We start from the raw sequence: 16,211 nt of genomic DNA, 5'->3' as shown, positions 1-16,211 counted from the left end.
CCATAGGTATACTCACTGGGCTGGAGAGAAATCGTTGATACTAGGCCATCCCACAAATATACTCACTTAAGAGTTCATAAGGCTCAAAGCCATTACAACAGTGATCATCAAAAGCATTATAGCTCATCATGTCAGTATCTAGGCTTTGAAACTTGATGAAAAAGATAACAACCATTCCACTGAACCATCACCAATTTCTGCTCCTTCCTTTCTACTCCCATTTAATTATTTCTACTCCATCCAAATTGAGCGAATTATAATAATAAAATAAATTATTACAAAATTAAACAACTTTTATAAAATTAAAATGTTAAAAATAAAAGAAAGGAAAAACAAGTTCACTTGTACTTCCATTTCGCTATTTCTGCTCAACGATGATGGAACGAAATGCGTTATTGAGGTTTGTTTGCCCTATTGTTATTAAGGAGCGAATGTTTTTGCCTAAGAAAACGGAAACACTTGTCCAACAATACATGGAATTAGTCATGCTCGATATGGAGGCTCAAACGTGACAAGTTGCAGCGCCACACCCTCTCTGGCGGGGAAATTTTGACGCATTTATAGCCTCCCGCTAATTCAAAAATTGACCCAACCCCAAAAACTGCCAACAGGGCGTAACAAAAACAGAAAAGCCAAAAAAAAAAGCAGGTGCTCTCTCTGTTCTTCATCCTCGAACTCCCTTTCCCGCCTCCATTTTTTTCCACCGTATTCCTCCCAGCTCCATTGATTTTGGCATCCATTCGATCCTGGGTTCGACCCCGACCAAAGCTAAAAACTGCAGCAGCTTCTCCTGTATGCAATGTTTTATTCACATTTCATATTGGCCAAGAAAGGGCCGCTCGGAACAGTATGGATTGCAGCTCATCTAGAGCGCAAGCTGCGCAAGAATCAGGTCACGGAGACCAACATCAGCGCTTCTGTTGGTATGTATTCATGCTTCTGATTTTTCTTCTTTTTGGTGAGGGAAGGGGTGCGGACACTTTGGGCACTTTGGTTCCTCCATGTGATTTGGGGTTTAGGGGTTTAAACGTTAGAATGCCTGGAATGTTTACTGAATGACTTAGTTAGCTTTAAATACAATGGATAATAAGAATGGTAATTGTTAGAATTGTTTTCCTTATTCTAGACAGCTGAAAACATATAGTTATAATTTATTTTTATCTTAGGTTAATGGAAGGAGAAGCCGGTTCTTCAAGCTTAGTTATTTGAATTACAGAATAATGTTCTATGATATGCGAAGCTTCCACCGAACTGAAAGTTCACACTTTAAATTGATCCATCGTTCACCCCTGAACGCTGGCTAGGTCTGTTATAACATAAGCACAAAAAAATTATTCAGACTATTATGTTTCCTAATACTCTGGACACTATAGGGCCATAACCAGCAGTCCCTTAATAGAGAATTTTAGTGCTAAAAATAACAGTTATATGAGCACAGTGGCCAGCAAGAAAATAAAAGATAAACTCCAGATTTGATTAAAACAAAATCATGGAACACAAATTACATAGAAGCGATATGAAGGTGCGAAGTAGCGCTCCCTACTCTGTTTGCCCCCTTTCTTCCAGGCCCTACGTTTGTTTTTAAAGCTGATAAACCGTTAAGGTCACTGCGCTTGGCAGTTTGGGACACGGTGCCAATGTGGCCTCTATTTAGTTTTCGGATCAGGCGTTCCCCCTTTGATAGCAATGGTCCCCATTGCTTTTAGGTCCAGAAGAGGAATTTTAGATCAAGTCCAGTTAATTTGTTGCCGGTGTAAAACTGATACCACATGTCAATAAGTGCTGAAGATAAACGTCTCTTGCCCATAAAGTGATGCTGACCGACCTGCTGTAGCCGAGGATGCCCTGTTGAGAACCAGTGAGGGTGTATACCTTCTTTGGTGTTGATGTCATCCATGCTTGTTTGGCTGAAGACGATGAACTTGTGTAAGAACCATGCCTGCTTGAGACAGTGGCTGGTAATGAAAGTCTGTTTTAAAGAACCCACTAAAAATACAGTGTATAACTGAACTGTTGCTGTGAGAGTGAGCTAACTGCATTGTTTGCAGTGTATATCTGGCCGACCATGTTTCTTGATTCTACGGTGAACCGACTGTATTGCTTGCACTGTATGGCTCTGCAAGAGTACATGCTCCAAATTGTCGTTGATACCAACTCACTCGAGTGTGCATATTGATACAGCTTCTCGTTACCCCAGACCTGTGGGTGTGGTGGCTAAGGAGTATTTATGTTGCTCATGTTATGATCGGGCCCATAATGGGTTGAGATATTCCTTGTTTCCCAAATCCAGGTTTTGGTATAATTTCGAGACTAAGGAGTAGGGTTGTCCGGGCTGCTGACATTGTTGCTGCATGGAGGATGCCAATCACTGCTGGATTAGAAGTGGTTTTCTGCGATGATGTAGGCTGCCACCCTTATACCAGGATTTTTTACCATGCAAGAGGTGGATTGAAGTTCTACTTCTGAGGAGCCTGAGCTCCTGTTCCAGTTTTCTGAAGAGAACGGGTTGTAATATGTAGGGTCTTTCTCTTCAGAAACTGTGGCCTTTCTATGACTTCTCATGCATGTGGAGGTGGCTTTGTAATCTCTAATGATGGTCTAACACAAAATGCTGTATCCATGTGGATGTGAAGATGTATATGTTTGAAGAACAGAACATAAATAATTACTGGAAATAATAGTGCAGTAGAAGAAGCTCTTCTATATGTCCTTGGTGTTGTGGTCAGAGACATCGGTCTGAGCTTGTTGGGGAGATTGCCTGACGTGTGGCAACTGAGTGGCCTGGGGCCTTGAGATAGCTGATGCATCTGACCGAGTTTGCTGCTGTGGTAGAGATATAATTGGAGATTGATGTGCCATATGTTTTTGACTAGGTAGCTGCTGCTATGCTAAAGAAACCTGACATAGTTCAGAATTTGACACTCGAGGACGAGGATGGGGGTGGACAGGTGCTGAGGTGAGGGCAGAGCAGTTAAAACATGAAGAGATGGTCAATGATATGCCTGAATACTTTGTGGTTGGAAACTATGCTCATGTTTTCACTCGGACAGAGAACTAGATGCATGATGTTTATCTTCAGAACTTTGCAAGTTGTCTGATGATTCTGTTCGTGCAAGCTGAAGCTTCACTGATTCTATCTGTGGCTCAATCTCCTGCTTATTGTGCAAAATACAGCCATATGAACTTCTTGGATATTGTTGTCCAATAACCTAAAATTCTCATCTACATCGGCCATGGTTGTGAGCCACTTCATCCCATTCAAATAGTCAACCTCCATTTGGGTGAAAAGTCCACAGGCTTGATCAGATTTGTCTAGCAGGGCTGCTTCCCGTGTGCAAAGAACTCAAATTGAAGCCACATTATCTTTTGTAAAGTTCAGATTGTAGCTAATCAATGTAGTTCTAAGTTACCGGGAAACAGATATGGATATGGATCCATTAAATTTTTGAAAAGCCAGGATCCGGAAATGGTGGGAAAGGCCATGTCCAAAAAATACAATAATATTTTTTTAGTCTCAAAAAACACATTCAAAGGTAGAAATCAAAACATGAATCACAACACTAGACTGAATCATTATTATAAATTAGAAGACTGAAGTCATGATGCATCAATGATCATGCCTTATACAAAAGGATAACTTTAAGTACAAAATTGAGTGTCTCATTAATGGCTACATTGTTGATATGATGATGTAGAGTAGGTCTAACTGCATATCTAGAAATGGGTCTACATCCGCATTTGAATATTTCAACTCTACATGATCAACTTGTCATCTTCCTTGAAATATGCCTTAAAATCTAAAATTTTTCGGTTAGTTGCAATGTTAAATGAATAATATCGTACATTGTTTGAAACATGCTATAGTCCATGTATCATACCATACTAAGAGGAGTCTTCACCTAAAGTTGGACATGATTGATTTAATTAAATTTTTAATGGCACAACCATCCTTTGTACATAAATAAAACTAAAAATTAAGTATTTTCCTCTATTACACCGAAACTGCTCCCGAGAGGTGGTAAACTAGTTCCGATGGTTCCTGCGCTCCCGGGAGCTTTGGAATTGTATGGGAACGTTACCTTTTCAGCGAGAGCTGCAATGGGAGCTAGGGAAAGTTCTGGGAGCTTTGAAGACTGCTTTTCTTTTTTGAGTTCTGATGTTCCTTGGGGTTGGGGAATACAAAGCTTGTAGAGAAATATGCTGAACTAGTCACAAAACATGAGCCTATGTTGAAACCTTCGCAGGAAGAAAGGCCAAAGACATCCTTAACACTGATATCCTTAATTTTGAAACTGGAGCAATCCCTTGATGGGTTAAGGAAGCGTGTGGCACCCCGACGTAAGGGTGATATCTGGGATGTCATGCTGATGAGTATTTCTTTTGCTGTTTATGTATATATATTGCAAAAGATTGTGTGTGCACATTGTATGTGGAAGTCAATGCTTAAACGATAGAGTTGCTTTTTCTCTTAAGAGAACTAATAATGAACTTGACATTTTATATATATAAAAGGGAGAGTCTCAGGGAGAGAGACACCCAGAGAATATATTTATATATAATGGAGATTATATATTTAAATTGATTTTAATATTTGAATTTTTTGATTCAATATTAATTTTGAATCTTGATTATTATATAAATTATATAATGAAAAAATATTTTATATTTTTATATTTTTAATTTTTTTATTATATAATATTACTGCTCCCGATTAACCGTTTCTTGTAAATTTGGGGGAAACCTCTAGTCGTTACAGATGCTCGTACCCAAGTTCCCAACATTCCCACGTTCCAGAAACTCATGCAACATAGGTATTTTCCTATATACTGTTATCTGTATATTGTATTAATGACACAACCATCGTTTGTGCACAAATAAACTGAAAACTAAGCATATACTATATGCTATCATCTAGATATTGTCTTAAAGCTTTGTTAGATCTTCTTGCTAGCTTTGTCAAAAATTGAAAATCAAAATTTTAATGTCTTAAACTTTTCCTGCTAGCATTATCATGTTTTGTAGTCTATAGGCTGCAAGTATTTAATAATTTACTTACGTAGCTTGTACAACCTACAAATTAAGATTACGTAATGTAACTAAAAGTCTAAATAAAATATTTGCTCTTTTGGGTTTCAAACACACACACACACACATAGTAAGATTTCATTAGATTATTGATAATTTACATAGAGCATATAAAGTCTTCAACAAACCATGTTCGGATTGAGCATATTCAAAAAACAAAAAGGCCTATCTAACTTGGAACTAACACTATGCAAAGCACATGGATGGCGATTTTCCCATATATGGGAAACTAGATGACCTCCCTAAATGTCATGAATCTAGTTTATAACAATAAAAAATCAAACTAACATGCAAAAAAGCAACAAAGACTGAAAAATCCTTGATTCTTGATAGCATTCATAGCCATGTTGAGAATTAACTGAAAGGATCATCCTCTTCCTTTTGCTTGTCTTTCGTTGTTGCCTTGTTGCTAGTGGTCTGCTCCTTCACCCCATTGCTTAATGGACTTATCTTCTCCACCCTTTGCATTGGCTCCAACTTCTTAGTTTTGGGCGGTTTTTTCCTTGAGAAATCGAATTTGGAGGACTCAAAGAAGAAGAGCTCGAGCTATCCGTGGAGTTGGAGGATGTGGGAGGCAAGGGTGGTGGAGGGAAATGAATTCCTAGAGAACCAACCAGAACGTGCAATGCCAACCTAGCTTGGACGAGATAAAAATTTGAATCAGTGATTCAACCTTCCACCACGTGCACAACTTCTTCCTGGTCCCGCAAGTGTCATCTGAGCAAGTTCCTCAACGCCTCATGTTTGTCCCCTTGTGTTTGCTCTCTCCTCCGTTTCCATTTTATCAACCATTCTCCCAATGCATCGTGGAAGGTCCTCATCAAACCTTTTTGCTCCTAGACCCATGTTAGGGAGGAGGAGGTTGACAGGGTTTTTCTCTCCCTCCTCTCTTGGGAATACCATGCTCACGGACCATGGCTGCTAGCTTGAGCCTTGTATCGACGTTAGTTTCCCATTCTGACACCACTAACCTTCGCTCCTCTGTCAGCAATGCAAATGGTAGATAGACCAAACACTTGCAAAATAAAACGAGGCTCAACTTCCCAATTTAGCATTAAGTTCCAATTTGCTGTCGTCCAACCACCCCAACTCATGCAGTAAATGGAGCATGTGGTGATGGTAGGCGGGATGCACCGCCATCCCCCTGCCATAAATGCATTAGATCGAGTTATCATGGAGGCCATGATTACCTTCGATGCCCACTTGTACACCGAATCAGGGTCTATATATATAGGCCAACCACCCTAACTCATGTAGTGAATGGGGCATGTGGTGATGGTAGGCAGGATGCACCACCATCCCTCTGCCATAAATGCGCTAGATCGAGTTATCATGGAGGCCATCATTACCTTCAATCCCCACTTGTACACTTGGATCAGGGTCTCTTTCTCTCTCTCTCTCTCTCTCTCTCTCTCTCTCTATATATATATATATATATATATATAGTGTTATTTGTTTGGGATCTAGCGTGTGAGGGATACCTAGCACAAGATCTATTTTAATAGCATGAGATTTGTTTCTAGGTTTGAAGGATTTGTTTGCATGGTGGATCCTACGTGGATTTGGGTGGATCTATATTTGTATTTGGATATGAAATGTAGATCCAGCGTCAAGACGCTACAAATTTGGTCACATAGATGTTGCCAAAACCTCCACTTAAACATGAACTTGTAAACCTTTTAATGCATGATATGTTTCTTCTTGAAATCCTTGAATGTTTGACAAGCATTATGAAATTGCAAATTGGTATCATTTGCTTGATGGTCATGTATCAATTGCATGATTCTAGCTTGCACCATTAATTTATTTTAGCTAAGAACTGGGAGGGTTGTATTGCACTCATTATGTAAATGTTAGGATAATAATTTTAGTCAAAGATCTGTGGTAACCTTTCTCTTAACCTCTTGCTCATATAAGCTAACTCTTCCTTGCCTTCATGTGTTAATTCTCCACTTGTTTTATTTTCATCTCAAGGATAATACCAACTCCTTAGCCATGATGGGGATGTTTGTATTGTTTGGGGACATCTTATTATATTGGGTTGGGATTTGATCTGTTGCAACCATGGAGGAGATATCACAGGGACAAGCTACTAAAGAAACAATTTACAAGATATAAAATATTTATCTCAATTTTTTATTGAGAAGAAGGTTCATGTTTTAATAATATTTTATGGAGAAAGGATGAATCCTCACAATGATGAATGCTTCTTTTAAAAAATACTAACTTGAATAAACAATGCATATTTCACCTTTCCGGGAGTTAGATGATTTTATACCATAGGAAGATTAGGATTGTCATTCCTTTATCATGTAGAGATGATAACTATATCATTGACTTGTTACATGCTATGTCACGAGGTTCGTCGAACTTCAACCTTGAGGTTTGAAATTTGGTGAACCTAAAAAGGAAGATTTGAGGTTGATGAACTTCATTGAACCTCGTAGCTATTGACTAAGTCCACAGATTGAAATGAAGATAAGTAATACAAACTAAATAAGAATACTAGAAATAGAAAAATTTGGTGGAAAAGGCTTTAAGCCTGTTTGTTTTTAATCAATGTTTAATTATACATATATTTATAATATAATGAATAAATCACCCATATATTTTTTTGTTTTGTTTATGCTGTGGTTCACAGACATTGGGTAGCCGTTACATCCATGGGAAAATTTGGGCAGATCAACCCCGAAGGGAATCTTTTAAAGCTTGTCGGCCAGACTAGCAGGGCCTAATCCCAAGGGAATTGAGGAAAATTGACCCGATGACCTCCCGATCGGCGAGGCACTTAACAACAGGGACTCTACCAGTTGAGCTAACCCTTGGGGCTAATAAACCACCCATATGTTATCACCTTGACACCTCATAGATAAACAAGGAAGAGAGAAAATATGATCTATGCTCTAGAAAATAGGATCTAGGATCTAGATATTATAGAAACATTCTTAGGATAAAAACTATATCCCAAGATGTAAAATAAACAAAGGTAGCACATTAGGACTTAATGATTGTTTATGTGAGTAAGAGGCTAACATTCCCCCCCTCAATCATAAGTTCGAGCAATAATACTAGAAATGAAACATAAATTGGTACAATCTCCAAATCTTCATGCTAAAACTCCTGAGCTGTGCCTCAATGAAGAATTGCTTGAAACTGCCAAAATTGGATGTTGAAAACTCCAATATGAAGAGAGCACACCAAGAGAAGTGAATCAACTACAAGTCTAATAAATCCATAAAAATGCTTGACAACTTAATTTAATGCCAAGCTGTAATGCAAAAGGATCTATCTATCCTTTGCTGGGTCCAATAACCATCCACGTGAACAAAAATGTCCATTGATTTACCCTCAATTAAAATCCCAATTGCTTCCCCATTGACAAATTTGATTTTTTTGTCAAAACTTTCAATCTGACAACCATCAACATCAATTCAATTTCAATTTCATTTTCAACCCCCCCCTGTCAATTGGAAGGAGAGACCATAACCATTTGCATTTGATTTGAACTCCCCCCCTTAAAATGTAGGAGAGTTTCACTATTTTACTCCCCATTTCAGGTGCATGAGAGTACCATCTTCTTTTCACTGTTCGCTGCAATATTTGTCTTCATACGAGATTGAATTCTTCTATAAAACATATATAGTTGTTTGACTGTTGACAACCACTCCTGAGGATCTATCCATTCATAATTAATCTTCAATTTGGCTGGTTTCTTTCTTTTGGAACAACTATCTAATGAATGATTCTTCTTCTCACAAAGGTGACAAGGATGGAGATCAAAACAATGATCTTTCATATGACCAATTCTTTGACAATGCTAACATTTTGGCTTTTTTCAATCGTCTCATTGATTTTTGATGTTGCTTGATCAAGAAATCCTCCACTGATGAACTTGATTGGTTTTGAATAATCAGGAATATGCAAATCGTTATCATCTTTGTCATATCCTAAACCATATTGATTTTTGTTGCATTGGATTTCTTCCCATGGTTTGATGATTGAATTGGAAAGAGAACACTGGACTTTATCATGTACATCTTCCACACTTGTAGTTGTATTGTTGAGTGGTTTGAAATCATCTTCATCATTTGAAGTTGTATTGTTGAATGGCTCGGAAACACGACCCTTCTGCTGTAACTCATCTTGTTGTAGTTGTGACTCAAGTTGGAGAAACTCAATCATCTCATATGCCTGATGTAGATGTATTTTAATAGTAGCAAGAGTAGCTTTGCTAATTTTCATTGTGTCCTCAATAGTAGATAGTATTAGAGTATTTAGTAACTCTCATACTCCAAATTTGGCCATTTTCAGAAAACACTTGTAATCAACTTACAAAAAAGGAGTCAACTTCAATCGGAAATGCACCCAACACAAGTCATCTTACAATGATTCAAATGGGTGTCGGGTTCAATTGAGAATGCACCCAGACAACAATGATAAAGGTGTTGGGTAACAACGATCATGCACCTTTGATTTTAAACTCCATAATCTCACCTTTGACTTTGACTCTCTATCTTTGACTTGACTTTGAAGTGGACTCAACCTTTCAATTTCAACTTTTTACATCAATAATTCGACTTTGACTTTCCATAAATATTTTACAATAAATTGTACAAACATGACCAAGACTTTATAGTTAAATCAACCATCCAACTTTATAGAACTTCTAACTTTGACCAAACTCTATATATAAAGGCTTTTAACTTTATTACCTTTTCAATGATTCTTTACTTTGGATCAATATACCCTTGAGAATAATCCAACTCAAATACTAGTTGAAGTTTGATCAAAACATTTGCTAGTCAATGTTGGTCAAACCATAAAAAAATCAGAAATTTAACATTGGTCAAACAAGTTGCGATCAAACTTTGGCCTTGTGATCAACTGTGGTCAACCCTATGGTTTGTGGTCAATAGTTCACACATGTGGCCTTCCTGTGGTCAAACAACTTTGGTCAATGCCTAGTCAAACTTGGTCAAACAAAGGTCAAATTAGCTTGATGAAAAAAGTTAAACTCGTCCTTGTTCACACATGCGATTGTCTAAGAATGATGAAGAGAGAGATAAAGAATTGCTTTTGCTTGGTGGAGAAATGAGACATCACTTCTTATTTATACAAGTCGAATGAGGTGTGACAACCCAAGAGACACATTTCTTCATTGGCTAGCCGACTTCTTTCTTGGGCCGACTTGATTCTTCTAGGTCGACTTGAAGATCTTTTAGCCATCGGTAATACCTCTCGATGCTACACAAAAAATCAACACTCCCTCTTAGTGAGGGAGGCATTCTCCTTTGCTGAAATTACTCCTCCACTAGAAAAGTTCACCAACTTGCTATGTTGATGTAGTGTCTCCTCACATGCACGTTTATAGCTATAGATCACTCCATCTTGGAGCAAACAATGTGAGTATCTTGGGCCATTTACCCCTAGCCAAATTAGCATAGCTCCATGGATAAATGTATCAATATCCCCTGGTCAAATTAACACGACCTAGCCAAATCAACATGGCTTCTTAGGAGAAGGTATGTCCCTGGGTTGTTCACCCTTGGCCAAATCGGCATGGCCTAGCCAAATTAGCATGGCTTTTTAGGTGAATGTATCACTCTTCCTCGGTCAAATCAACATGACCTTATGAATGCCAAATCATCATGGCTTTAATGGAAGAATGTTTGGCCTATGTTGTTTTGATTTTTCTACAATAATGCACATTAGAAATTGAGCTTTTGATCTCATAATTACTTTCCTATGATTTCCAATCAAATTATCTTATGTCACATGTATCATTAAGCAATTACACACAGCAAATATCAACAATAATGCAATGAAAATAGTAGGATCATAAAGAGATAGCCATCTACAATAAAGGCAACAAATTTACCTTGGGAAAAACCCAACCAATTTTCTTTTAAGGAGAAATTGTTTTTCAACAATATTTATGAATCCAAGAGAATTCTAGAAATTTGTTCCGCAAATCTTGTCCAAGATACCAATCAAACGTTGTCAAATACCAGCTAGTCAAACCTCCAAAAATTAGATAAATTAGTGTTGGCCAATAGTCTGAAACTTCAGCCTGAGGTCAGATTGTTCCTGCGGTCAAAGGGTCTGCAGTCAATTGTGGTCAATTGTGGTTGACTGCAACCTAAATCTATGGTCAAAGTCTTCTTCTTTTACAATCAACGCAAATCTGTGAGCAAATTCTTCTTCTATAGTCAAACTTGCCCCTTTCTCTGTGGTAAAACTCAGTCAAACTCTCTGTCAAACACAACAAATTCTTGGTCAAATAGAGCAAGTCAAATTCGGTCAAATGGCAATTTCGTTATCTTGATCAACTTTCATATTTCCTCTGGCTTTTGCACGTGTGGATAAGAAAATAAAAGAATTTGTGTTTCGAATTGGTCCAAATGAGGAAGTCAACTTGTGTTTTTATATTTGTCAAATGGTGACTTTTGACCAAAAATCACACCCCTTCATGGTGGGGCCAACTTGACCATTTGGGATCTACATGAAGCCCAAAACTACATAATTTTAATTTTTCATTTCCATAATTTTCTTTGGCTGACTTGGGGACCTTTTGGTATGTGGGAATACATCTAGATGCTACACAAAAAAATCAACACTACCTCTTAGCGAGGGAGGTATTCTTTGCAACAAATTTTCCTTGTTGAAATTTCTCCTTAAGAAAAGTTAACGAGCTTGTCATGTTGATGCGTGTTTATAAAACAACGCCATATTGGAGTGGGCAATGTAACTCTCTCATATGTACATAAGCATCTAGGGCTTGTGGCCAAAGTCCTTTATGGCTCCTTAGGCAAATGTATCAATCTCCTCTGGTCATGCCCTTGCCAAGTCCTTCTTGCATCTAAGTTTCTAGCTTCTTAGGAGAGAATTTGCCTTTGGATCATTCACCTTTTTGGTCAAAGTCCTTTATGACCTAGCTAAGTCTTTTTGGATTCAAAGGTGAATTACATCTATCTCCTTTGGTCAACATAGCCAAGTCCTTCTGGCAACCAAGTTCTTTTTTCTTCTAAGGAGAAGATCTTTCCAATCCTGTAATTTCCTTGGGTTGTTCACCTTTGGTCGACTTAGCCAAGTCCTTTTAGCTTTAGAGATGAATGTATCATATAATTTCCCTTGTAATTGCGTTGGGCCATTCACCTTTTTGGTCAAAGTCCTTTATGATCTAGCCAAGTCCTCCTGGATTCAAAGGTGAATGTATTCATCTCCTCTTGGTCAAAGTCCTTTATGACCCAACGAAAGTCCTTTGATGGCTTCAAGAGATGATCGACCCAATCTTGCAAAGACCTCATCATTCCCTTCTAATGAGGGAGACATTCAACATCATACTAAGCTCATCTTTGTCCATAATATACTCATTTGTGGATATGTACTGGAGCTCTACTGCTCCTCTTTGCATCATGTCTCGGATGAAGTGACTTGACCATGTCCTTTTGGCTTCTAAAGCCTCATTGCTTCATGACTTGTGATATTTCTACAAGGACCTACTTCACCTCATGAGACCTATCTCATAGCACATCCAATTGTACAACATATGTACCACATGCTTTGTTGTTATTCGCTATATGTGACTCGACTCAACCATAAACTGGTTCAGGGTGTTCACTGCAAAGCGAATATTTGGCCTGGTGTTAACCAGGTACTTCACGAATCTAATCAATGACTTGTACATTGTGGGATTCACCAAATCTGAATTTTCAATCCCGAGAAATAGTGTATCTTCCAGAATCCTTCATTTTGATCAAACTCCCTTTGACGTTGAAGTAGGCTTTCTTGTGGTAGTCTTGGCTGCTCCCTTTGTCACGAAAGCAAATCCTCTTGCCACTGTTGCTCCCTCTATCACGTAGGCAAGTCCTTCTGTTGAAGTTATGATCAAGTCCTTTTGTTGTAGCTGCTCCCTCTTACTGGGAGAGCCCTCTTGTCACAAACTTTGCTTTGTTTTTCTTGGTGTTGCTAGAATCATTACCTTAGTAGCTTTCACGATGTACCTGCAAACCTCATTCAGGAGGCCATGCAAGAAGTAATTGTAATCAAGCAAAAAGCACAAAGATAAGAAGTTGACCAAGGAAAAATAACAATAATCAAGGGAGAAAGATATGAAGTACTTATCTCTTGATAAAGAAACTGCTAAGGATTGTAGGGAATTGTCAATTCCCTCTTGATCCTTGCCTCCTTGCAAAAATCAATGAAGGCCATTTGTAATCTTCTCATCCTCAACATGAGTTGCTAATGTTGCTTTCCTTCCTTGCATGATCTTTAAGGGCTAGAGTTTCTTCATTATGTGGATTAGGCCTAACAAGCCATTCATTCAGCTATCTAGCCACACCAAAGGTTCTTCAACTAGCTAGTATAAATGCCAAGTCATTCCATATGTTATCAAGTATGCATTATACCAACTCTACTTGCTTTCAATACTCCAAGTCTTACTCCAGGGTCTACAAACCCTAAGTATTCCATCTTTTGTACCACACAAGCATAAGGACACCTGCTGATACCCTTTGCAATTTCATGAAACTTATCATGTGCAAATTATACCTGCTCTAGTTACAAAATCAATCATTGTCTCTTGAAATAAATTTGTCACTGATTTATCACAAGATGTTGTCGCAACATCTTGAATCTTTGAAGAACATCTACCATAAGGACAATCACATCAAGGTCGTGATATAGGTTACAACTTGTGAACATGAGAATCTCCTTTCTTATATAAAAGTAGGTGGGCAAGGCTTCTCCTCAGCTCCCTTTGGCTCTGAAGTAACTTCCTTTTGATGACAATGAACATCACTATTATTTAATCTCAGAGGGCTATCCACACATTGCTTTCTTGGCTGATTGACCTTCCTCTGCAATCTTTTAGTTCTATTATACATATAAGATTAGTTCCTTTACATACTCAACCAACCACCTTCTCTTGATCAACAACCTCATTCTTACGTGCATTGGTCTCTTAGTTGACTTGAGGCACTTTGGCCCTACTTCTCAAGGGTTTGAGGCCTTTCAACCTTCTTCTGTCCACTGATCAATGGCCTTTTAGCCTTGTTTCAAAATTCAATTGCCTCTTTCTTCTTCATCCAACAAACAAACACACAAACACACAAACACTCAACTACTATGGTATTCTTTCTCTCAGAATTATTGTCATTTGGCAATTCACCATATTGAGTGGTATTTCATTGCCCTCTCCTCGCACTTCAACCCAAGTAGATTTTGGCTCATTCAAAACAGATATCAATGCCTATGTATCTCCTCCATTTATAGTCTTTGCTACCTTATCCTCCATTTCATACTTCTTTGCTAGACTTGAAGCATACATGTATAGGAAAACATCTTTGGGAATAGGATCAATAAGGGTCAAAATGAAATCTCAAGATCATCTATTCCCACAATCAATATATAAGAATATATATACATGATCCCAACTTGAGAACTAAGATCTTCAAGAGTCAAACTAAGAACTCAAGGCTTTGTCCTTAGCTCCCAGTGGTTTTAGACTAACTTTGTTGTCTGCCATTTTGAGAGAAATAATTAAGCTGTTGAACATTTGTCTCTTAGGCTGACTTAAGTGGTTGCTCTTTTATCGCGCTTTGATACCATGTTGATTTTTCTACAATAATGCACAATAGAAATTGATCTTTTGATTTGATAATTACTTTCCAATGATTTCTAATCAAGTTATCTTATGTCACATATATCATTAAGCAATCACACAAAAAATCTCAACAATAATGCAATGAAAATAGTAGGATCATAAAGAGAAAACCATGCACAATAGAGACAACAAATTTTCCCTAGGAAAACTTAACTGTGGGAAAAACCCAACAACTTTTCTTTTAAGCAGAAATTGTTCTTCAACAATATTTACAATTCTAAGAGAATTTTAGAAATTTGTTCCATAAATCCAAGTCCAAGATACTAGTCAAATTTGGTCAAATACTAGTTAGTCAATGTTGGTCATACCTCCAAAAATTAGAGAAATTAGTGTTGGTCAACACTAGTCAACACTCTGAAACTTTTGCCTGAGGTTAGATTGATCATGCGGTCAAAGGGTCTGTGGTCAATTGTGGTTGACTATGGCCCAAATATGCGCTTAAAGCCGTCTTCTTTTGTAGTCAAACTTGCCCCTTTTTTGTGACCAAATTCAGTTAAACTCTTGGTCAAACACAACAAATTCTTGGTAAAAAATACATAATTTTAATTTTTCATTTCCATGATTTTCTTTGGCCAACTTGGGGGCCTTTTGGTATGTTGGATACCTCTCGATGCTACACAAAAAATCAAAATGTTGCAATTGCCTTGGGCCATTCACTCGTCACCAAATCAACATGGCTTCATGGGTAAATGTATCAATCTCCCCCAATTAAATAAACATGACCTTAGCCAAATCAACATGGTTGTATGGGAGAAAGTTTGCCCCAATTTTACAAGCATCAACACTTTGGGCCATTCACCCCTAGCTAAATCAGCATGAGCCAATGGGTGAATGTATCATTCTCCTCTAGTCAATTTAGCATGATCCTATGGGAGAATGTCTACCCTATTTTGCAAGTTGCAGAAACATCAACACCAAGCTTGTCTTTGAAGTATATAGGCTTCGCTCTAGACAAGGGCTTGGTGAGAATGTCTGCGATTTGCTCATCTGTGGATATGTACTGGAGCTTTACTGCTTTCGTCTACATCATGTCTTGGATGAAGTATATCCTTGCAACTTCACTTCACCATTTGAGACATGTCTCAAACCATATCCAATTGTAGCATAAGGGTGCCTCAACACATGCTTTTTCGCATGCCTCAACTCAACCATAAATTGGCCAGCTTCCTTCACTAGATACATAACCATAGTTGCTTTTTGGTCACCTTGGCTGCGTGCTCCCTTTGACATTGAAGCAGGTTTTCTCGTGGCAATCCTGGCTGCTCCCTTTGTCACAAAAGCAAATCCTCTTGCCGCTGCTGCTCCCTTTGTTACTGAAGCATACCTTGTTGTCTGGCATGGTCCCTTCATAGAAGGCATACTACCGAGAGACCTCTTGTCTTTGAGCATCTAGTTTGACAATCTCAATCCATGACATCCTCTTAGAAGGCTGCTCCTTCTACTCTGCTGATTGCTTGCTCCC

The 16,211-nt window shown here is 38.2% G+C and overlaps 1 protein-coding gene across 1 annotated transcript in view; it reads left to right on the top strand.

Annotated features, from left to right (window-relative positions):
* Positions 1-416: 416 nt before the first annotated feature.
* LOC149156879 (sister chromatid cohesion 1 protein 4-like) overlaps positions 417-16,211 on the top strand; it is a 32,307-nt gene continuing 16,512 nt past the window's right edge. The window contains exon 1 of the mRNA XM_089438737.1: positions 417-923. Within this exon, the coding sequence (XP_089294863.1) occupies positions 800-923 (124 nt within the window). The 5' untranslated portion in view covers positions 417-799. The remainder of the gene's footprint in view (positions 924-16,211) is intronic.

Source organism: Pinus tabuliformis, chromosome 9, assembly GCF_031772625.1.
Source record: "Pinus tabuliformis cultivar Carrire ecotype Pingquan chromosome 9, CPIR1, whole genome shotgun sequence".
NCBI lineage: Eukaryota > Viridiplantae > Streptophyta > Pinopsida > Pinales > Pinaceae > Pinus > Pinus tabuliformis.
This window is presented reverse-complemented; position numbering and strand designations above follow the sequence as displayed.